A 22,916-nucleotide genomic window follows, 5' to 3' on the forward strand; every position below is an offset into this window, starting at 1 on the left:
CTAACTCTGCCTTTCAAATAAAATAAATCTTTTAAAAATATATTATTCATGACAATCACTTTCCTCTCTCAGTTTGGCCAAGAAGGAAGTCTGGTAGTCACTCCGTGAATCCGTGTTGACGCCAACCGGCATTCATGTTTCTAGTTTGGTGCTTAGCTCACTAAACTGGCATTAGAACTGCCAAAATAGAAGCTGTCTCATCTTCCACAAATATTCAAGAGTAGCCAGTTTTCCCCAGATCAAGATGTACACTCAGACAGCTGTTTTGTTTTGTACAAAGTTGAAAGAGCAGACACGGGTAGATGCAAGCAAAAAACGCTCTTTTGGCTGCCAGTCTTTACCATAAGGACGTGATGCCAAAGCCAAGGCGTGTCTGTTTAAAAAACCGGATGTTCTGATTGGTCAAACACAGGTGATTTCCTGGTTTGTGCTGCAGGTCTGAGAGCTGAGTCCTATCTCCTCCGTGTCCTGTTCCGGAACACTTTACTCCAAGCAATCCTCATTCCTTTGATCGTATTCTTGACGGTAGGAAGCCCCCATAGTAACAGACTGACAGAAACATTTGAGATAAGTAAACTAATGTAGTTTTTAGATTTATGACACTAAAATAACCCAAAGTTACTTAATTTCTCTGAAGATGTGCATTATTCTCTGGAATCTGGATGATTCCAAATATTTAAGTCATTTATGTGAAGTAGACCCAAGTCTTTAATATGATAATTGGTTCAAAAAATAGTTGTTGAATGACATGGTGAATATCTTCACAAAGAAATCCTGAGCTGGGAGACTTTCTTGTGAATTCCTTTACTCCTCTTCCTCTGCTCTCCGCTTACCTGTCTCGCCCTCTTAGAAGGAGTTTTTAATTTCTCTCATCTGAAAGTTCTTCGTTTTCTTCCCTGAGTTTTTAAATTTCCACTGAGTTGTGAGAGTTTGAGCTAAAGGAGGCTTTTTAAAGCTATCTGGGACATTTGAGAACTGAAAAGTTAAGCTTAATTTGCCTTGTCCACTATTTCCTCTTTCTCTGTTTTCCCATTGAATCCCATAGCTGTGCGAAGATTGAATTTTTCTGATGAGCTACTGTGTTAGAAGGAAATAAACAAGGACAGAACCCTGCTACACAGGTTCTTCTCCCCAAACAGGCGGGAGTTTCAAACTAGCTCTCTGTCTTGCCTAAGGCCTCCTTAGAGATTTTTCTAGACCTGTAGGACAGTCAGGGGGATTACAGACAACATCCCAACTCTTTAATACTGGGAATCAAACCAGAGGCCAGTGCTAGCATGTGGGAAACCATGTCTATCATGACAGGAGGAGGGAGTGGCTTTTTTTTCCCCCTACAGTTACATCTTCCTGCTTGTATACTTCAGCATGTAAAGGAGTCATTTTTGGAAAGGAATTTTATCTTTGGGTGCCAATGCCAGAAACAACTAATCTCGGACATACATTTAAGTTATAGAAATACTTATTGAGTTTAGCTTTCTCTAGAAATGTATGGGTGACTGGTATTATATTATTATTCAACAGCTTCTAAATGCCCAAATGTAGATATACACAATTTTCAAGACTTGAACTTGAAGTGATTCAAGTTCAACTTCTCTGAATGGTTCTGTTTCCTCATTTCCACATAGTTTTAATATGTGACCTCTCTAGATTCTAAAGGGAATTTCCCTTTCAAATTCATTTTTTTTTTTTTTTATTTAGAGGGCAGTCTTACAGTTTTTCTGTAAGTGACTAATAGTAGTATGCCCTTCAGGGTGGGGGATTTCCCTCTCTTGTCTACTTCCTCAGATACTTGCCAGAAACTTTCAGTTTGTTAGAAACTTCCTGCAGAACTCTCAGAGGTTGCAGTAAAAACACTGATGATTAGAATAAACGGAAATAGACCTAGCCCTTGCTAGGACTGCAAGCGTCATACCTGTCTGGAGACCTGTTCCACAGAGAAGCCAGTGCATTCATGCCATTGCTGAGTGACCAGAAAATCTTTTTTTTTTAAGATTTTTTTTATTTATTGGAAAGACAGATTTACAGAGAGAGAAAGAGACAGAGAGAGAGGTCTTCCATCTGGTGGTTCACTCCCGAATTGGCCGCAATGGCAGGAGCTGCGCCAATCCAAAGCCAGGAGCCAGGAGCTTCTTCCGGGTCTCCCATGTGGGTGCAGGGGCCCAAGGACTTGCGTCATCTTCTACTGCTTTCCCAGGCCATAGCAGAGGGCTGGATCAGAAGAGGAGCAGCTGGAGCTAGAACCAACACCCATATGGGATGCCTGCACTTCAGGCCAGGGCTTTAACCCACTGTGCCACAGCGTAGGCCTCATACCAGAAATTCTTTACAAAGGGCTTTTTTTTTTTTCCTATAATTTTTATTTATTTTCATCTTTATTTGAAAAGTAGAGAGACAAAGGAAGATCTTCCATGCACTAGTTCACTCCCAAATGTCTATAATAGCTAGGGTTAGGCCAGGTTGAAGCCAGCAGCCAGGAATTCAGTCTGGGTCTCCGATGTGAGTGGCAGGGACGCTAGTTTTTGCTGCTGCCTCCCAGGGTGCACATTGGCAGGAACCTGGATCAGAAGCAGAAGAGGAGCTGATATGGGACTAGAGGACTATGTGCCAAATGGCCACCCCTACACAGGACTTGCTGGGTCAATAAAGTGGGTGTGGAAAAACTGAAGCTGCTCATAATATTGATAATTTTCTCTTTCTCTGAGGAGCTCTTTCATCAAGGTGATTTGTGAGCTGTTGTGTCTTCTGGTGAAATAATGTTCAGCTCTGCCTTCAAAGCTGATCGCCTTCGGGTTAATTTGCAACTGGCTATCAATCGCTTAAAAGTCTTGGAAAAAAAGAAAAGTAAGTAAACACTGCAGGCAACACCACAAGCTGCCTCCCTGATCATAGTGCTGTCATTGAGGCAGTCTATCTCCAAGGAGCTCACTTAGCAATTTTGGGATTTAAAGAAATGTTTCCAGGCCAGCACCATGGCTCACTAGGCTAATCCTCCACCTGCGGCGGCTACACACCGGGTTCTAGTCCCGGTCAGGGCGCTGGATTCTGTCCCGGTTGCTCCTCTTCCAGTCCAGCTCTCTGCTGTGGCCCAGGAAGGCAGTGGAGGATGGCCCAAGTGCTTGGGCCCTGCACCCACATGGGAGACCAGGAGGAAGCACCTGGCTCCTGGCTTTGGAAGGGCATAGCTCTGAGTATAGCGGCCATTTTGGGGGTGAACCAATGGAAGGAAGACCTTTCTCTCTGTCTCTCTCTCACTATCCACTCTGCCTGTCCAAAAAAAAAAATGTTTTTGACTTGCAGGGATGTGGTAATAATGTTTATTGTGACCAATTCATTTCAAAGCTTTCCAAAGACTGTTCTATATCCTGCCTCCATCATTGTCAACATCCTCGTTGTGATACTTTCCTAACTGTTTAACAAGACGTTGCCATTGACAAAAACCTGGTAGAGGGTACCTGGTATCTGTCTTATTTCTTAAGCTGTGTGGATTGCATGGGACTCTTCAGTTATCTAAAAATAAAAACTTTATTTTTTTAAAGTCTCCAAAGGTTTAAAATGTAAAACCAGGTCCAGATTACTGGATTTCTCTTTCCCAAGACAGAAACACTTTGTCTAGTCATTTTTTGCAAATGAGCAGTAGCTAATAAGTTTGAGCCCTCCAGGCAAATCTGGAAGAACTTCTTTGCCTGTTTGCAGACACACAAAAAATGTCATTCCTTATATCAGGTGTCAGCTCAAGCAGAGTTGACTCCCATGAATGGGGGAGTTCTACTGACAAGTGTTGTCTTCTTTCTTTAAGTCTAACTTATTTTCTGTTGTCTTTGCTTAGTCCTCGCTGTAGTGGGTCACATAAGCTGTTAATCCTTAAAACACCAAAAATCTGATGATCTCTGATTAGAGGAAAAGTTCAGGTGAAATAAGTATTGCACAAAAATGCAGTTCTGGAGCAGGGTCTGGCACAGTGATCAAGTTGCCACCTGGCCACCCACGTTCTATCCTGGACACCCGGCTGAGTATAGGCTTCTCTGCTTCAGATCCAGCTTCCTGTTAATGCATCCAGGCAGGCAGCAAGTGAGCACTGAACCACTTGGGTTCTTTTTTTTCTTTTTAAGCTTTGTTTTATTTATTTGAAAGGCAGAAATACAGAGGGAAGGAGAGAGACAGAGGTCTTCCATCCACTGGTTTACTCCCTAAATGGCTGCAATGGCTGGAGCTGGGCTGATCTGAAGCCAGGAGCCAGGAGCTGCTTCTGGGTCTTCTGCTGCTTTCCCAGGTGCATTAGTAGGGAGCTGGATCAGAAGTAGAGCAGCCAGGACTCAAAGTGGAGCCCATGTGGGATGCTGGCACTGCAGGCGGGGGCTGAACCTTCTGCACCACAGCGCCGGCTCAGGTACTTGGTTGGGTTCTTGCCAATGAAACTCAGATGGAATTCTGAGCTCCTGGCTTTGGCCTTGCCTCACACTGGCCGTGGTGGACATCTGTCAAGTGACCCAGTGAAGGGAAGCTCTCTCTCTGTTTCTCCCTGTCTTTCAAACACAATGAAAATTAATAAATTAAAAAGTTTTTAAATGCAGTTCTTTGAGTGCTCAGTCAGTAATCTTACTGCATCACCATAATTCGCTGAGAGGGATGGAGCTGTTACTAAAACTTCCAAATGGATTTTTGGGAGTTCTTTTGTGAGATATCGCAGATATCAGGGCTTTATTTAATAGAGACCAAAGGAGTAGTAAAAATGAATGAATTAGGCCGGCACCGCAGCTCAATAGGCTAATCCTCTGCCTTGCGACGCCGGCACACCAGGTTCTAGTCCCAGTTGGGGCGCTGGATTCTGTCATGGTTGCTCCTCTTCCAGTCCAGCTCTCTGCTGTGGCCCGGGAGTGCAGTGGAGGATGGCCCAAGTCCTTGGGCCCTGCACCTACGTGGAAGACCGGGAGAGGCACCTGGCTCCCAGCTTTGGATCGGCACGGTGCGCCGGCCACAGCATGACGGCTGCGGCGGCCATTGGAGGGTGAACCAACGGCAAAGGAAGACCTTTCTCTCTGTCTCTCTCTCTCTCACTGTCCACTCTGCCTGTCAAAAAAAAAAAAAAAAAAAAAACCACGAATGAATTTTAGGCACATAAAGTGGGACCCGTTGTTGTTGCTATTAATGAGAATGATACTGATGATATATACACAGCCCTTGTAAATTTCAAACTGCATGCCCACATGTTCTTTTATTGGGTCCTGACAATCCAATGACGCATGTTACTATCCAGATTAATATTTTCCTCTTTTTACAAATGCCTGGGTAAGCGTCACTTTTAGAGTATGGTGGACAGAGTGTAGAATGTGGAGGCTCACAAGTTTTTCTGGCTTGTGAGATCACCTCATCACTTCGTAACACAAGGTGGAAAGACTTTGCCTGTCCCAATACTGGCTTGGGACTGGCCACATCCGTTTACTTCTCCAGTATGACTACTTTTCCATTCTGTAGCTTCTTACGGCTTTTTTAAAAGTATAAGAATTTGAAATCTTTGGCCGGCGCCGTGGCTCAACAGGCTAATCCTCCGCCTTGCGGCGCCGGCACACCGGGTTCTAGTCCCGGTCGGGGCACCGATCCTGTCCCGGTTGCCCCTCTTCCAGGCCAGCTCTCTGCTGTGGCCAGGGAGTGCAGTGGAGGATGGCCCAAGTGTTTGGGCCCTGCACCCCATGGGAGACCAGGAGAAGCACCTGGCTCCTGCCATCGGAACAGCGCGGTGCGCCGGCCGCAGCGCGCTACCGCGGCAGCCATTGGAGGGTGAACCAACGGCAAAAGGAAGACCTTTCTCTCTGTCTCTCTCTCACTGTCCACTCTGCCTGTCAAAAATAAAAAATAAAAAAAAAAAAAGAATTTGAAATCTGAATATTTAGCTCTGAGTACCAGTTCAACCACGGGCAAGCTATTTAACCCCTCAGAGTCCTAATCTTCTCAGTTGTAAAATGCAAATAACAATACAAACTCACACAGGTGTCACTGCAATCAAATTGTACTCTATATATGAAAACATTTTTTTAAAATGCAAAGCACTACATGTATTCTCTTAGTTAAAAAAAAAAGATTTATTTCTTTGAAAATCAGAGAGACAGAGAGAGAATAGGGAGACATAGAGACAGAAAGAGATCTCTTATCCACTGGTTCACTCTCCAAATAGCTGCAATGGGCATGACTGGGCCAGGCCACAGCCAGGAACCTGGAACTCCATCCAGATCTTCCAAATGGGAGGCAGGGACCCAAACACTTGAGCCATCTTCCACCTCTTTCCCAAGCACATCAGCAGGGAGCTGGATGGTAAGTGGAGCAGGGGCTGGCGTTGTGGCACAGCGGGTTAAAGCGCTGTCCTGCAGCACTGGCATCCCATATGGGCACCGGTTTGAGTCCTGGCTGCTCCTCTTCTGATCCAGCTCTCTGCAATGGCCTGGGGAGGCAACAGAGGATGGCCCAAGTGCTTGGGCCCCTGCACCCATGTGAGAGACTTGAAAGAAGCTCCTGGCTTCAGATAGGCACAGCTCCAGCCGTTGCAGCCATCTGGGGAGTGAGAAGACCTCTCTCTCTGTCTCTACCTCTCTCTGTAACTCTGTCTTTCAAATAAATAAAAATAAATAGTAAAAAAAAAAAAATAAGTGGAGTAGCCAGCACTCGAACAGATGCTTGTATGGGCTGCAGGCATCACAAGCAACTGCTTAACCTGCCACACAAGACCAGGCCTGCATTCTCCTTCTTAAAATAACTAATCTTTTAATTTCGAAAGTAATGGGTATTCACCATGGAATACTTTAGGAAATTAAGGCACGCTGAAAGGAGATGATAAAGATCACCGCTCAAACCAATCCTCTAGAGTGAGTTGTCAGCCTTTAACAGGGCGGAATCCCAGGGCCGGCTTGTTACACTGCCAGCTGTTGAGCTCTGCTTCCAGAGTTCTTCCGATTCAGCGCTTCTGGGCCAAGAACTTGCATTTTTAAAAAAGGTTTATTTGTTGAAAGGCAGAGTTACAGAGAGGCAGAAGCAGAGAGAGAGAGAGAGAGAGAGAGAGAGAGAGAGAGAGAGGTCTTCCATCTTCTGGTTCACTCCTCAAATGACCACAGCAGCTAGAGTTGCGCCAATCTGAAGCCAGGAGCCAGGAGCTTCTTTCATGTCTCCCACGTTGGTGCAGGGGCCCAAGGACTTGGACCATTTTCCACTGCTTTCCCAGGCCATAGCAGAGAGCTGGGACTTGAACTGGCACCCATATGGGATGCTAGCACTGCAGGCAGTGGCGTTATGCACTATGCCACAGCACTGGCCCCAAGAACTTACATTTTTAAAAAGTTCCCAGGTAATGCTAACACTGATGCTCTGGGGATGGGGCTTTGAGAAGCACTGACCCGATTCAAGAGACGTAACTTCATTGTGCATATTTTAAATGTATATTTTAATAAAAACATTGCTTCACACTGTTATATAACTTGCTTTAACTCTCTTCGGTGTGTTCATTTTCCTCTTTGGGCTTTGTGTTACAGCCGAGCAGACCCAGAAAGCAAGGAAGGAGATCGCTGACTATCTGGCTGCTGGGAAGGATGAGCGAGCCCGGATCCGCGTGGAGCATGTAATCCGGGAAGACTACCTGGTGGAGGCCATGGAGATCCTGGAGCTGTACTGTGACCTGCTGCTGGCTCGGTTCAGCTTGATTCACGCCACAAAGTGAGGGCCTTAGTTCACAGGCTCAAAAGGACCCAAGTACTTCAGCCATCAAAGCTGCTTTCCAATGTCTGTATTAGCAGGAAACAGGAGGCAGGGCCAGGCATTGAGCCCAGCTACCCTGATGAACATTGCTGGGCCTCTTAAACAGCATGGCAGCTGCTAGGCTAAGTGCTTGCTCCAGCTGCAAGTGTTATGGTCTCAGAGTCAGACAGGATTTCTTTCTTCTTTGGACCCAATATATATTGTAACTTCTGAAAAAACTCCTCTACTTCCTCTAAATCTCTGGTAAGGAGTGTAGGGATTTCCTCTTAGCTGTTTCCAAGATATCCAAGCAGGAAAGAGAGCTCCCCTGACTGACATCAGGTCTTAAAGGTCTGGGAGAAAGACTCAAAGGCATTCCTTTCTGAACATATGCACCTTGAGTAGAAGGAAAATGAGTGTCTTGGGGACAGGCTGTGCACAGTGATTAAGCCGCTGCTTTGGACACCTGTATCCTGTGTCAGAGTGCCCGGGTTCAAGTCCAGCTTCCTGCTGATGCACACTCTGGGAGGCAGCAGATGATGATTCAAGTACTTGAGTCCCTGCACCCACCGTGGGATCCCTGGGTTGAGATTTTGGCTCCCAGCTTAGGTCTGGCCCAGCCCTGGCTATTGCAGGTATTTGAGGGGAATAGGACAGTGAATGGGAGATTTCTCTCTGTGTCTCTCTGCCTTTCTAATTGATAAAATATATTTTGTATTTATTTAAAAAAAAGATTTATGTATTTATTTGAAATGGAGAAATATGTATTTGAAATATTTATTTGAAAGGGAGAGGCAGAAGCAGGAAAGAGAGAATGAGAGAGAGAGGCATCAGCTGGTTCACTCCCCAAATGGCCTTAATGGTCAGGGCTGTGCCGGATGGAAGCCCAGAGGCAGGAGCATCGTATGTGTCTCCCACGTGGGTGCAAGGACCCAGGCGCTTGGGCCATTTTCCACTGCTTTCCCAGGTGCACCAAGAGGGAGCTGGATCAGAAGTGGAGAAGCTGGGACTTAAACCAGCACCAACATGGGATGCCAGCACCACAGGTGGTAGCTCAACCCACCACACCACAGTGCTGGCCCCAATTAATTATTATTTTTTTAAAGGTTTATTTATTTTACTTGAAAGAGTTACACAGAGAGAGAAAGAGAGGAGGCAGAGAGAAAGATAGGTTTTCCATCCACTGCTTCACTCCACAATTGGCTGCAACGGCTGGAGCTGCGCTGATCCGAAGCCAGAAGCCAGGAGCTTCTTCCAGGTCTCCCACGTGGGCCCAAGGACTTGGGCCATCTTCTTCTGCTTTCCCAGGCCATAGAAGAGAACTGGATTGGAAGTAGAGTAGCCAGGACTCTAACCAGTGCCCATATGGGATGCTGGCACTGCAGGAGGCAGCTTTGCCCATTAAGCCACAGCTCTGGCCCCTAATTATTGTTTTTAAAAAAGCTTATGTGGGGCAGCGCTATGGCGTAGCAGGTTAAGCTGCTGCCTGTAGTGCTGGCATCCCATATCGCTGCTAGTTTTGATGTAGGCAGGCAGATAGGATGAAATTGATTAGATTTGTGAGCTGGAAAACCACACCTTCACCATGCTCCTGTGTGATCTCAGGCCCCTACCTGATCCCACCTATATGCCCACCTGCCAATCAGACAACGTAACCACATCCTTTTGGAAGTGGATAAAAGGCCTGGAACAAGGTGGGCCCAGCCCGTTTTTCACCATTATTGCCCTTTGTTGCCCTTGCTGCCTTCCAGGAGCCTGCATGCTCTCTGCACATGGCTGGCTCCTGGCCTGCTCTCTGCTTGGTATGGACCGCAACTTAATCTCTAGACTTTTCTTTCTCCATTAGACAAAGCCCTCACTCTCCTATGTATTTCTCTCACTGAATAAAATCCTTAAAACATACCATGTTGCCTGGTCAGTTGAGCCAGTATTCAGAATTCTTCTCTGAGTATGTGTCAAGAACCCACACAGCTTATGAATTTCAGGAAATATTGATAAGCAAAACAGTTTCAGTTTGAGTCCCAGCTGCTCCCCTTCTGATCCAGCTCTCTGCTGTGGCCTAGGAAAGCCCGGATGATGGCCCAAGTGATTGGGCCCCCGTACCCATGTGGGAAATCTGAAAGAAGCTCCTGGCTCCTGGTTTCAGATTGGTACAGCTTCTGCGTTATGACCATCTGGGGAGTGAACCAGCAGATGGAAGACCTCTCTCTCTCTTTCTTCTTCTGCCTCTCTCTAATTCTGCCTTTCAAATAAAATAAATAAATCTTTTAAAAAATCAGTAAATAAAATAAAGAATATGTGGTATGGTCACCTACAGTAGCACAGATTCCCAAACCAGCTGCATTGCTGTCAGGCAGAAAATGTGGAGAGGCTACTTCCCATGTCCTTCACACACCAGAGCTTTGGGAGAGATATCGATCTTGCCATATCTTTCCACAAAACCCTTCAGGGAGCAATTAACCTGCAGACTGTTGATTCTAGCACCTGAAGTTGCCCAAGGGCCCCTAGGGCGCTTGAATGGAAATAGTCTCCACAGCAAATTCCAAACATTCCCCTCTCAGACACCTTCTAAGCAGGTTTTCTTCCCCCTCTCCCAGCTCCCTCCCCCAAGTTAAACAAGCAAGGCAAAAGTCAAGTATCATCAGACAGACTGTAACAAGTTGGGCCCTGGAGATCTCCCAGCAACTCTATCTCAGACTTTGACTTTGTCCTCTGCCAGCAAGTGTGTTCAGTAGTGTTACTGTCTCCTAGGGGCAAAACCTCGAGATGTATGTCCTAGGCTGGAGACAAGAATTGCGGTGTCTTTCCTTTCAGAGCGTGTGTGTGTGTGTGTGTGATGTGTGTGTACACACACACACATATGTACATATATACAGATGAGTAATTTCTATGTGTAACTGTATGTATAAACATATATACATATGTATCTAAATCTATATTTTCATACGGATTTACATGCCATTTTAATTTTTAAAATTTTTATTTAATATTTAGCACTCCCTATGGCCTACCTTTGAAATAGGGAAAAGGAGCTGGCGTCGCGGCTCAGTAGGCTAATCCTCCGCCTTGCGGCGCCAGCACACCGGGTTCTAGTCCCGGTCGGGGCACCGATCCTGCCCTGGTTGCCCCTCTTCCAGACCAGCTCTCTGCTGTGGCCCGGGAGTGCAGTGGAGGATGGCCCAAGTGCTTGGGCCCTGCACCCGCATGGGAGACCAGGAGAAGCACCTGGCTCCTGCCATCGGATCAGCGCGGTGCGCCGGCCTCAGCGGCCATTGGAGGGTGAACCAACGGCAAAAAGGAAGACCTTTCTCTCTGTCTCCCTCTACTGTCCACTCTGCCTGTCCCCCCCCCAAAAAAAACAAAAAATAGGGAAAAGGAAAAACAAGACATTAAAGCCCTTAGTCTCATAATTGTGTGCTTTCCTTAGGCAACTAGATCCCGGTCTGGCCGAATCCGTTTCTACACTAATCTGGGCAGCTCCTCGACTTCAGTCAGAAGTGCCTGAGTTAAAAATAGTAAGTTTGACTAGTCCCCTCCCTCTTTGGTAAAGATTTATTTATGTATTTATTTGAAAGGCAGAGTGACAGAGGAAGAGAGAGAGAGAGAGGGAGAGAGATCTTCCAAACACTGTTTTGCTCCCCAGGTGGCTGCAAAAGCCAAAGCTGGGCCAGGCCACAGCCAGGAGCCAGGAACTCCATCCTGGCCTCCCACCTGGGTGGCAGGGTCCCAGGTACTTGGGCCATTTTCCAGTGCTTTCCCAAGCACATGAGCAGGAAGCTGGATTGGAAGTGGAGTAGCTGGAACTCTGATATGGGGTGCAAGTGGCACAAGCTGTGGTTTAATCAGTTGCGCCACAACACTGGTCTCAGTTTGAACTGTCTGTGCCATGATGCTGGGTGAAGGTTACTTGACTAGAATTGTAGGCTGCTTAAGGACTCTTTTCTTCTGTTAAAGGATACCAAAAAAGTATTTTCTTTTGTTAATCGTTAAGTGAAAAATATATCATTTTAATGCCAATGGTAGAAAAATAAATAAGCCTTAACTAAAACAAAGCAAAACTTAAGTCTTTGGGGGAGGAATTTCCTAATTTAAAAGTGCATAGAATTAGAGGTTTTAAGTTTTACATATGTCATATACTTCAAATTAAGTAAAACATTTGTAGTTATTGTTGTTTTGATCCTAAGAGAACATAATTCCAATGAAGTAACAAGAGAGTAACTTTTGCTTTTTCAGCCATTCTTCCTCTTAAGCAAATTTGACACATCTTGATGAATTTTGCTTTTCTTTCCTGATGATGGGTCACTGCAGGTTTCCAATCAGCTGTGTGCAAAATACAGCCAACAGTATGGCCAACTGTGTCAAACCAATGAGATCGGAACTGTCAACTCTCAGGTAATACCATTTATGGAGATATGCGTTTTTCTGAACCTAGAAGAGTAGGTGAAGCAAATTCATAACATAAAATAATTTTGTGCAGGCTGAAAGATGTTTACAAATAAATTTTTCACTGGGGCAAAGCAACATATATAAAGGTTTTGGACCAAGGAATGAAAAAGCTGAAGCCAAGAAAGCTGAGCTAATTACTTTTCAAAAAGGTGCACAACTTTGTGAACAAAACTTACTAATGAGATGGAAGCTAATGAAACCTAGCAGTTTCAGCTTCTGCACCTATCACCTCATGACCACACAGATACAGTTCAGGGCTGACGTTCCACTGGAACTCCGAGACCTGTTCATGAGAGCTGTTTCCGGCTGGTGGACATTCTTGTCTTTCAGGATGTCCACTCTGATTGGCTCATACCATGTTGTGCTGGTTTATAGAACATATTGAATATCACCCCTGACATAATTCAAATACATATCACAAAATCAGGATTCTTCATTCAAGATATATTTTCCTATGTTGATTGTCTTCCTCTTATTCTACTTGGTGTGAAGTTTCTTAACTCTAGGATAAAATTGTCTTACATATTCTCAATCACGGCCCTTCTTGGTTATAAATTATACATTTTAAAAACTTAAACATTGTAGATATCAGGAAATAGAAAAATGAAGAACAATGAATCTCAGTTGAAAGACTCCCTATACTCATTTCTTATTTTGTATGAGTGTGTGTGACCAATTCTGTTGTTTATTTTGCAGCTGATGTGTAAATTAAATCTCACTACTCTACCCCCGACTCTAGTGGAAGAGTACCTGACAGAAATTGCTAAGAACTACAATGTGCCCTATAAACATAAGGCAGCCATTGTGGTGAGTACCTCAGGAGGGGAGAACTGACTGACAGGTTGAGATTTTTAGTGTGTATAGGAATATTTTTTTTCTACTTAGGGATGTGGCTTCCACAGAAACCTTGGAATTACTGTAAAGCAGGTGAATTTGTACTTTCTCTCTGCCCACATACTCTCCCCAACAGATCTATGTAAGTTAACAATAGAGTAGAAAAGCAAAATAAAGCTATTGAAAATGTTATATACATGGGTGTGTAAAACATTTTTAGTTCTTAATATTAGATTTTGGAATATTTCCATATGCATAATTAGATATATTGGGGATGGAACCCAAACTTTGTTCACATGCCATATATAACTTATACACCCAAAGATAATTTACTTATTTACCTTTAAATATTTATTTATTTATATAACTTATAACCCAAAGATAATTTACTTATTTACTTTTTTTCATCTTTTAAAATCATTTTTTTACTTATTTACTTTTAAATATTTATTTATTTATTTGAAAGAGTTACAGAGAGAGAGGAAGAGGGAGAGGGAGAGGGAAATGGAGAGGGGAAGAGAGAGAGAGAAAGAGAGAGAGAGAGAATCTTCCACCTGCAACCTCATTCGCCAAATGTCTGCAATGGCCAGGGCTGAACTAGGCTGAAGCTGGGAGTCTGGAACTCCATCTGGGTCTCCCACTTTGGTACTGGAGCCCAAGCATTTGTGCCATCTTCTGCTGCCTTCCCAAGCACATTACCAGGGAGCTGGATTGGAAGTGGAGCAGCCAGGACTTAAACCGGCACTCAAATGGGATGCCAGTGGCACAGGTGGCAAGCTTAGCCCACTGTGCCACAATGCTGGCTCCCTCAAAGGTAATTTTATATAGTGTTTTTAGTGCATTACCATTTTTAAGGTTTATTTATTATTTGAAAGGAAGAGTGACAGGGACAAGGGAAAGTAAGAGAGAGAGAGAGAGAGAGAGAGAGATCCCATCAGCCAGAACTGTGCTGGGACTGAAGGTATGAGATAGCAACTCAGTCTGGGTCTCCCTCATGGATGGTAAGAATCTAGTCACTTGAACCATTACTGCTGCCTCCCAGAGGCCACATTACCGGGAAGCTGGAGTCAGGAGCAGGAACCGGGTTTTGAACCCAAGTACTCTGATGTGGGATATGGGTGTCTTAACTGGTATCTTAATCACTAGGCTAAACACTTACCCTATAAACTTACTATTTAATTTTGTTTGTCTACGAACTTTTTGAAGTGCCCTCATAGCAGGTGGGCAATAGATTTTGTTAAAAGAATGAATAAATACAGAGCACACTATTGCTAAGCTTTATTAAGCTTTCTCATAGGCATATCTATATGTACCTATGTTTTGCTCTTAACCACTAGTATATTTCAGTGCCTGACTTCCTAGATACTTAAAGTCATTGAAAGAGAGATGAAAAAGAGGGCTGCGTTCTAGAAATCTGGAAGCCTGCTTTCGACCGCCATTGACGAGATTATAAACATCATGAGGGCAGGAACCACATCTCTCTGCGTTTAATATCTTCTCCAGTGCTGCTAAGAGTGTTAGGCATGTAATAAACATGCACTAAAGAATGTATAGTACATTGAGAATCCCAATGGAATTCTTACCCTCTTGCCTCAGGCTAAAGCCCCAGCAGACCTGGATGGAACTGGATTGACTGAGGATGTTGAGAAAGATGCCCTTGGCAAAGAACACGGGACTGTGGCAGGAGCTGGTGATCCACTTGAGGTGTCAGCATCTGCACTGGGGCCTTTGCCTGGGCCATCTCCTTGTTTGCCATCCTTTCCTCTTGAAAGACAGGTCAGTATGGATAGAAAACTGAATCCGGAAAGGGAATACAGGAACTGCCGGAACATCTTTCTTTTTTATTTTAAGATTTATTTTATTTATTTGAAAAACAGAATTACAGGGAGAAGTAAAGAGAGAGAGAGAGGTCTTCCATCCGCTGGTTCACTCCCCAAATGGCCACATTGGCTGAGCTGAGCCAATCTGAAGCCAGGAGCCAGGAGCTTCTTCCGGGTCTCCCACTTGAGTGCAGGGGCCCAAGGACTTGGGCCATCTACCACTGCTGGATAGGAAGAGTGCTGGATAGGAAGTGTGGAGCAGCCGGGACTCAAACCAGTGCCCATATGGGATGCCAGCGCCCCAGCCAGAGGATTAACCTACTGCACCACAGTGCCAGCCCCACTTTCTAGTTAATTTTAAGAAATATTTATTCAAGGTTGCTATGTGAAAAACATGCATTTGGAACTTAAGCCAATTACTTCTCAGTGATCTTTTTTCTTTCAGAATAACGACGGTAAGAAGGATGATTCCCTCCCTCCACTGGCTCCTTGTAAGTATAGAGAATGCTGGTAGACGTTGGAGTTGCTTCAAATGCATTAAAGGAATTTGAATTGTTAAAAGACTATATCCAATGGACAAGAGATGCATGTTTAGTGACTTACCAGGGGGTACAGTGTGGTTTTTCACATAGTGGATAACAGCTTTCAATATGAATATGGGTAATGGTTTGAAATTCATGATACAGTTCAGGGGGAATGAACTTCCCAATATTTAGGAGATTCCAAAAATTGGAAAATCAAGGTTGGCTGGAGAATAAAGCTACTCCTATTAGAGGCATCACTACTGTCAATTTGGTTTAATGTAAATATACCAAGTTCCTGAGCTAAGGTCTCTAAAGTGAATAACTTTTTTTTTTTAAAGATTTATTTTATTTATTGGAAAGACCGAGTTACAGAGAGAGGTAGAGACAGAGAGAGAGGTCTTCCATCTGCTAGTTCACTCCCCAGATGGCTACAACGGCCGGAGCTGCACTGATCCAAAGCCAGGAGCCAGGAGCTTCCTCTGGGTCTCCCACGTGGGTGCAGGGGCCCAAGGACTTGGGCCATCTTCTACTGCTATCCCAGGCCATAGCAGAGAGCTGGATCAGAAGTGGAGCAGCCGGGACTAGAACTGGTGCCCATATGGGATGCCAGCGTTTCAGGCCAGGGCTTTAAGCCGCTGCACCACAGTACCGGCCCCATAAAGTGAATAAGTTTGAATTAAGCCAGCGATTCTTAGCTTAAGGTCCACCAAGCAACTTTCTCTCTCTCTCTCTCTCTCTTTTTTTTTTTTTTTTTTAACAGACAGAGTGGACAGTGAGAGAGAGAGAGACAGAGAGAAAGGTCTTCCTTTTTGCCGGTGGTTCGCCCTCCAATGGCCACTGTGGCCGGCGCATCGCGCTGATCCGAAGCCAGGAGCCAGGTGTTTCTCCTGGTCGCCCATGCAGGTGCAGGGCCCAAGGACTTGGGCCATCCTCCACTGCCTTCCCGGGCCATAGCAGAGAGCTGGCCTGGAAGAGGGGCAACCGGGATAGAATCCGGCGCCCCAACCGGGACTAGAACCCGGTGTGCCGGTGCCGCAAGGCGGAGGATTAGCCTGTTAAGCCACGGCGCCGGCCAAGAGCAACCCTCTTAAGTAGTAGGCAAAATTTTGTTTTTGTAGGGAGATGTTTTGTTCCTTTCACTAGATTGCAAAGAAGTCTTTTACCAAACAAGTTGTAAAACCACTACCATACTCGGTCATCCTGGTACAAGTTTTGAAAAATTGTATCTTTTTTACAAGGTCTATTTAACTAATACTACCACTTGTGTGATGGGGATATTGTGCAGCCTTATAGTCATAGTGTGTGTTGCAGTTTCAAAAGCCAAGAGTAGTCTACTTTCTTTGAAGCTGGGGTTTCTTTCAGAAGTAGTGTTGACTTTTAATTATGTTTGTTGAAATTCATAGACCCAGGACTCAGCCCCCCAACTTCTCATAAACCAGAATCTGGAGCCCAGATTGGTTTCGATAAGTTCATGCTGCCCGAATTGTCTGGTGTAAAGCCTCAAGCAAGCCTATTCATTGACCCCTATGATTCTGAAGAGGTTGACTTTGAAGATCTTAACCGAAGACTTGAAATGCTGAAGAAAACAATGTAATTCCTCAGTTCTGGACTGAGAGCATTTGCCTGGGAATCAGGCTCCTGGATGTGAATTTTAACATGGACCCTGTGTGTCAGTCTGAAGTTTTCTTATTCACAATTCCTTCCATTTCTTACATTCTATGGTTCTCTACCTACTGAAATAGTATGTGTGTATGTATCTGTACATACACATATAATTACTCCTGTCCCAAGTTTTCTTTAATTTTGAGAAGATTCTTTGATTCTTGACCCGTAGAGCCTTATTAATCATAGTCAGTGAATTTTTGTTTTCTTCTAGATCCTTATTTCTCTTGTAATTATCCTTTTTCCAGGGAGGCAAAATGGTGTGAACTTAAATTGTATCTTTATACTTACCAGCTGTACTTTTGGTATATAATACCTCCTGTCAAATGTGGGGGGGAGGGGGCGGCGCTGTGGCATAGCAGGTGGAGCCATCACCTGCCGTGCCGGCATCCCATGTGGGTGCCAGTTCAAGTCCTGGCTGCCCCACTTCTGATCCAGCTCTCTGCTATGGCCTGGGAAAGCAGTGGAAGATGGCTCAAGTGCTGCACTTGTGTGGGAAGACGTGGAAGAAGTTCCTGGCTCCTGGCTTTGGATCAGCTCTGCTCTGGCCATTGCAGCAAATTGAGGAGTGAACCATTGGATGGAAGACCTCTCTCTCTCTCTGCCTCTCCTTCTCTCTCTGTGTAACTCTGACTCTCAAATAAATAAAATATATCTTTAAAAAATAAAAAGGAACAGGGTTTATTTTTTTTTAATGTGTATGAGGGACATAAGAAGCTAAAAGAATACTGTCATGCAAAAAAAAAAAAATTAGTGCTGGGGTGGGCATTATTGTGCAGTGGGTTAAGCCATCACTTGGGATGCCTCTATCACATATTCAAGTGCCTGGAATCCAGTCCTTCCTCAGCTCCCAATTCAGCTCTCTGCTTATGCACTTGCAAAGCAGTAAATAATGACCCAAGTACCTGGGACCCTGCCACTCATGTGGGAGACCTGTATGGAGTTCCTGGCTCTTAACTTTGGCCGGGTATAGCCCTGGCTATTATAGCCATTTGGGGAATGAATCAGCAGTTGGAAGATATCTCTTTCGGTCTCTCTCTCTTTCTCTTACACTGGCTTTTAAGTAAATAAATAAATCTTTTAAAAAATCAGTATATTAAATACTGGATGCACATAGAGTGAGTGAGAGAAGAGATTCCAGGAAATCAGTGGAATCTTATGTGCCACTTATTAGTTGTGAGCTTCCTTTTTCTCAACTGAAAATAGAGACAGTAGTAAGGAATAAAAGAAATGATTTATGTAAAAGTCTCTAGCATTCACTAGGTACTAAATAAATATTAGTTTACTTTTCAGTTTTTGTTATTTGCTATGTTCACTGAACTAAATAATGATTCCATGAGACTGTATAAAGGAAAGGCTAAGAGAACAAGCTGTCCAAATAAATTTCTTTTTTTTTTTGGTTTCTTGTGTAACTAGTTTTTGTCTGTTTTTATTTTTTAGCAGTTTTTTAAAAAATATTTATTTATTTTAAAGGTTAGGGAGAGAAAGAGATCAATCTTCCATCAGCTAGTTCACCCCCTAGATGTTAGCAACAGCTGGGGAATAAACTTTATTTTTAAGAGCAATTTTAGAATCACAGCAAAATTCCAGAGAACTATTTAAATATGATTGTTCTTTATGCAAAAATCTTTATTTTGGGGCTGGTGATGTGGCATAATGGGTTAAACTTCCTCCTGCAACACTAGTATCCCATATGGGTGCAGGTTTGTGTCCTGGCTGTTCCACTTCTGATCCAGCTCCCTGCAAACGCACCTGGGAAATTTGCAAAAGATGGCCCAAGTGCTTGGGCCCCTGCCACCCATGTGGGAGACCTGAAAGAAGCTCCTGCCTCCTGGCTTCAGCCTGGTCCATCCTTGGCCCTCACAGCCATTTGGAGAGTGAACCAGTGTATGGAAAACCCCTCTCTATGTCTTTCCCTCTCTCTGTAACTCTGCTTTCAAATACATACATCTTTAAAACAATATTTATTTCACAATTCTATTTTATGTGTCCAGGAGAGTTTACATTGCCCTTTTTGCATATGAGAAAGTGAAACCTGTATATTAATGCCTTTTTTTTAAATTCTTTTTTTTTTTTTTTTTTTTGACAGGCAGAGTGGATAGTGAGAGAGAGAGACAGGGAGAAAGGTCTTCCTTTTTGCCGTTGGTTCGCCCTCCAATGGCTGCTGCGGCCGGCGCATCTTGCTGATCCGAAGCCAGGAGCCAGGTGCTTCTCCTGGTCTCCCATGCGGGTGCAGGGCCCAAGCACTTGGGCCATCCTCCACTGCCTTCCCGGGCCATAGCAGAGAGCTGGCCTGGAAGAGGGGCAACCGGGACAGAATCCGGCGCCCCGACTGGGACTAGAACCTGGTGCGCCGGCGCCGCAAGGCAGAGGATTAGCCTGTTAAGGCACAGCGCCGGCCTATTAATGCCTTTCTTTAAAAAAGTTAGTTTGGTCTTGAATGTTTCATTCTAGGATTGCTTCTTCCTCATAAAAGCAAACATATTAAAAGAATATGAGGTTAGAGGGAGGATCTTCAAGTCTAATACCAGGGACTCTGTGCAAAGCAAGCTGACCGCCTGTCACTGGCACCTGCTGGACTCTGAGGCTGTCCTCTACCATGAGTAAACCGCTTGGTGAAGACATTTGGCGCTCCCTGAGCTGGGCACCAGGGACTGGCTGCCCCTGTTACTGTGGACGTCCCCACACTTTTTGGACTTGCTAGTTTAATTTTAGAGCAACTCTTAGGGCTGAGTTGAAAGGAACAAGGATGAAGCTATGCACCTAAAGAAAAACAAAGACAACTGACCGTGGATTCTTTGAGGCAAATGATGGTGCCCATATAAGGAAATATTGAAGTCTTGCATCTTCCTCTCGTTCCCTCCATTTTGTCTTCTCTCATGGGACAATGGCACCATGTTCCGGGGCGGGGACGGGGAGGTTGAGTTGATCGCAGTCTCACACCTGGTGAGGATTTTCCATCCTAAGGTTTCTACATAATACACAATCACTTACAAGCCAAGAGTACTATACGAAAAAGAAAATACTGTGATGGAAACCATTTCAGCTGGCCCTTTGGATTTCTGCTTTAGAAAATCTCTAGGGGTGAGTGTTAGGTGCAGGGTTTAAGTGGCTGCTTGGGATGCCTGCTTCTCATGTTGGAGTGCCTGGTTCCAGTCCTAGCTCCTCCACTTCCCACTAATGTGCATCCTGGAAGGTAGATTGCATCCCAGGCTCCTGGCTTTGACCTGGCACAGCCCTGGCTATTGCAGGCATTTGGCGAGCGGGCCAGCAAATGCAACATTTCTCTTTCTGTCTCAGTGCTTTTCTTTTCTTTCTTTTTTTTTTTTTTTTAATTTTTGACAGGCAGAGTGGACAGTGAGAGAGAGAGACAGAGAGAAAGGTCTTCCTTTTGCTGTTGGTTCACCCTCCAATGGCTGCTGCGGCCAGCGCATCGTGCTGATCGGAAGGCAGGAGCCAGGTGCTTCTCCTGGTCTCCCATGGGGTGCAGGGCCCAAGCACTTGGGCCATCCTCCACTGCACTCCCGGGCCACAGCAGAGAGCTGGGCTGGAAGAGGGGCAACCGGGACAGAATCCGGCGCCCCAACCGGGACTAGAACCTGGTGTGCCGGCGCCGCTAGGCGGAGGATTGGCCTGTTGAGCCACGGCGCCGGCCCTCTGTGCTTTTCAAAGAAAAACTGAAAATAAATAACATTCTACAAAAGGAAGCTTGGTCTTTCTGGGTTTGGTCCTCATCTTGAAAGAACATACAATAGATTTCCTAATGTTCTTGGTAGGAGATCAAAGAATGTGTGAAGTTGGCTGTTGAAAATTTAATTTTTACATCATCTCTGGTTTTGGTCATAACTGAAGGATTAGCACCTAAATCCTTTTCTCAGGCCAAGATAAATTGTGACAAGGGACCACACTTAAAGGAATTTGTGAAAATGCTTTTTGTGAAAACATTACATAAACAACAGCAGAGAGGCTTATTTCTCTCTGACTTTGAGGCTTATTTATAGATTCCTGTGACTCAAGCGATAACAAAGCAGGCCAGTGCAGCCTGACTCATGTCGCTGTGTTTCCTCCAGGGCTGTGCCCCCTCACTGCTCCTGGCTGAGCGCCCCAGCACATAGAGGGCAGGAAGAGTCCCTCGCGAAAGATGCTGACCACATTTTGTCAGAGAGAGCTTTCCCCATCTGCTCCGAGGGCCATGTGGGCTTCAGCAGCTGCTGCTAATGAAGTCGTTGAAGAAAAGCACTGCGACCCTCAACCCAGGAGAGAGCGGCCCTCTGTGGCAACACAGACTGCAACTGATGTGCCGCGTCTTCCTTTCATTGCTCTGGCTCCTAAGAACATATCATTCTTCTACTTTTTTTTTTTGTCAGGCAGAGTGGACAGTGAGAGAGAGAGAGAGACAGAGAGAAGGGTCTTCCTTTGCCATTGGTTCACCCTCCAATGGCCGCCGCGGCTGGTGTGTGGCGGCCGGCGCACCACACTGATCCGAAGCCAGGAGCCAGGTGCTTCTCCTGGTCTCCCATGGGGTGCAGGGCCCAAGCACTTGGGCCATCCTCCACTGTACTCCCGGGCCACAGCAGAGAGCTGGCCTGGAAGAGGGGCAACCGGGACAGAATCCGGCGCCCCGACCAGGACTAGAACCCGGTGTGCCGGCGCCGCAAGGTGGAGGATTAGCTTATTGAGCCGCAGTGCCAGCCCTACTTTTTGTATTTGTGGAGTTATTAATAGTCTAGTTTTCCAGGCCGGCGCCGCAGCTCACTAGGCTAATTCTCCGCCTTGCGGCGCCGGCACACCGGGTTCTAGTCCCAGTCGGGGCACCGATCCTGTCCCGGTTGCCCCTCTTCCAGGCCAGCTCTCTGCTGTGGCCCGGGAGTACAGTGGAGGATGGCCCAAGTGCTTGGGCCCTGCACCCGCATGGGAGACCAGGAGAAGCACCTGGCTCCTGCCATAGGATCAGCGTGGTGCGCCGGCCGCAGCGTGCCTACCGCGGCGGCCATTGGAGGGTGAACCAATGGCAAAAGGAAGACCTTTCTCTCTGTCTCTCTCTCACTGTCCACTCTGCCTGTCAAAAAAAAAAAAAAAATAGTCTAGTTTTCCACAATGAGATTATAGTTATCTGGAGGGAGGAGGAACAATCCTTTTCTTTCTTTCCTTTTTTTTTTTTTTAAGGTTTTATTTATTATAAGTCAGAATTCCAGAGAGAAAGAGAGAGAGAGAGAGAGAGAGAGAGAGAGAGAGAGAGAGAACGAATACAAGCTCTTCCATCTGCTGGCTCACTCCCCAAATGGCCACAACAGTTGGGGCTGGGCCATGCCTAAACTAGGAGCCAGGAGCTTCTTTTGAGTCCTTACATGGGTACCGGTGTCCAGGCACTTGGGCTGTCCTCTGCTGTTTTCCTAGGCATATTAGCAGGGATCCTGGATCAGAAGTGGTGCTCATATGGGATGCCAGTGCTGCAGTGCCAGCCCCCATCTTTTTTAATATCTATTTTAGATTCTGGTAAACCATGGACAGTATGCTTAGCAGAAAGAATCAAGCTGTGCATTCATCAAATGATTACCATATGGACTAGAAGACAAATGCAGAGCTGGAGGGTTTGGGTTTGAGTCTGGCCTCTGCTGTATGAAATTGTGACAAATTGGGGCCAGTGCTGTAGCTCCAATGGTTAAATCGCCTCCTTCAGTGCCAGCATCCCATGTGGGCACCGGTTTGTGTCCCGGCTACTCCACTTCTGATCCAGTTCCCTACTATGTGCTTGGAAAAGCAGCAGAAGACGACTGGGGTCCTTGGGCCCCTGCACCCAAATGGGAGACCTGGAGGAAGCTCCTGGCTCTTGGCTTCGGCCTGGTCCAGCCCCATCTATTGTGGCCATTTGGGGAATGAACAAGTAGCTGGAAGGTCTCTCTCTCTCTGTGTC

At 45.5% G+C, this 22,916-nt stretch overlaps 1 protein-coding gene across 1 annotated transcript; it reads left to right on the forward strand.

Moving 5' to 3' along the window:
- Positions 1-438: 438 nt before the first annotated feature.
- Positions 439-17,673, forward strand: LOC133748330 (IST1 homolog). The gene is made up of 9 exons (XM_062177055.1): positions 439-525; positions 2,706-2,841; positions 7,515-7,695; positions 11,144-11,231; positions 12,025-12,108; positions 12,859-12,969; positions 14,593-14,772; positions 15,262-15,307; positions 16,744-17,673. Exons 2-9 carry the CDS (start codon positions 2,754-2,756, stop codon positions 16,932-16,934), a joined length of 969 nt encoding a protein of 322 aa, XP_062033039.1. The 5' UTR covers positions 439-525; positions 2,706-2,753; the 3' UTR covers positions 16,935-17,673.
- The last annotated feature ends 5,243 nt before the right edge of the window (positions 17,674-22,916 follow it).

This window comes from Lepus europaeus, chromosome 19 (assembly GCF_033115175.1).
Source record: "Lepus europaeus isolate LE1 chromosome 19, mLepTim1.pri, whole genome shotgun sequence".
In the NCBI taxonomy this organism is placed as follows: Eukaryota; Metazoa; Chordata; class Mammalia; order Lagomorpha; family Leporidae; genus Lepus; species Lepus europaeus.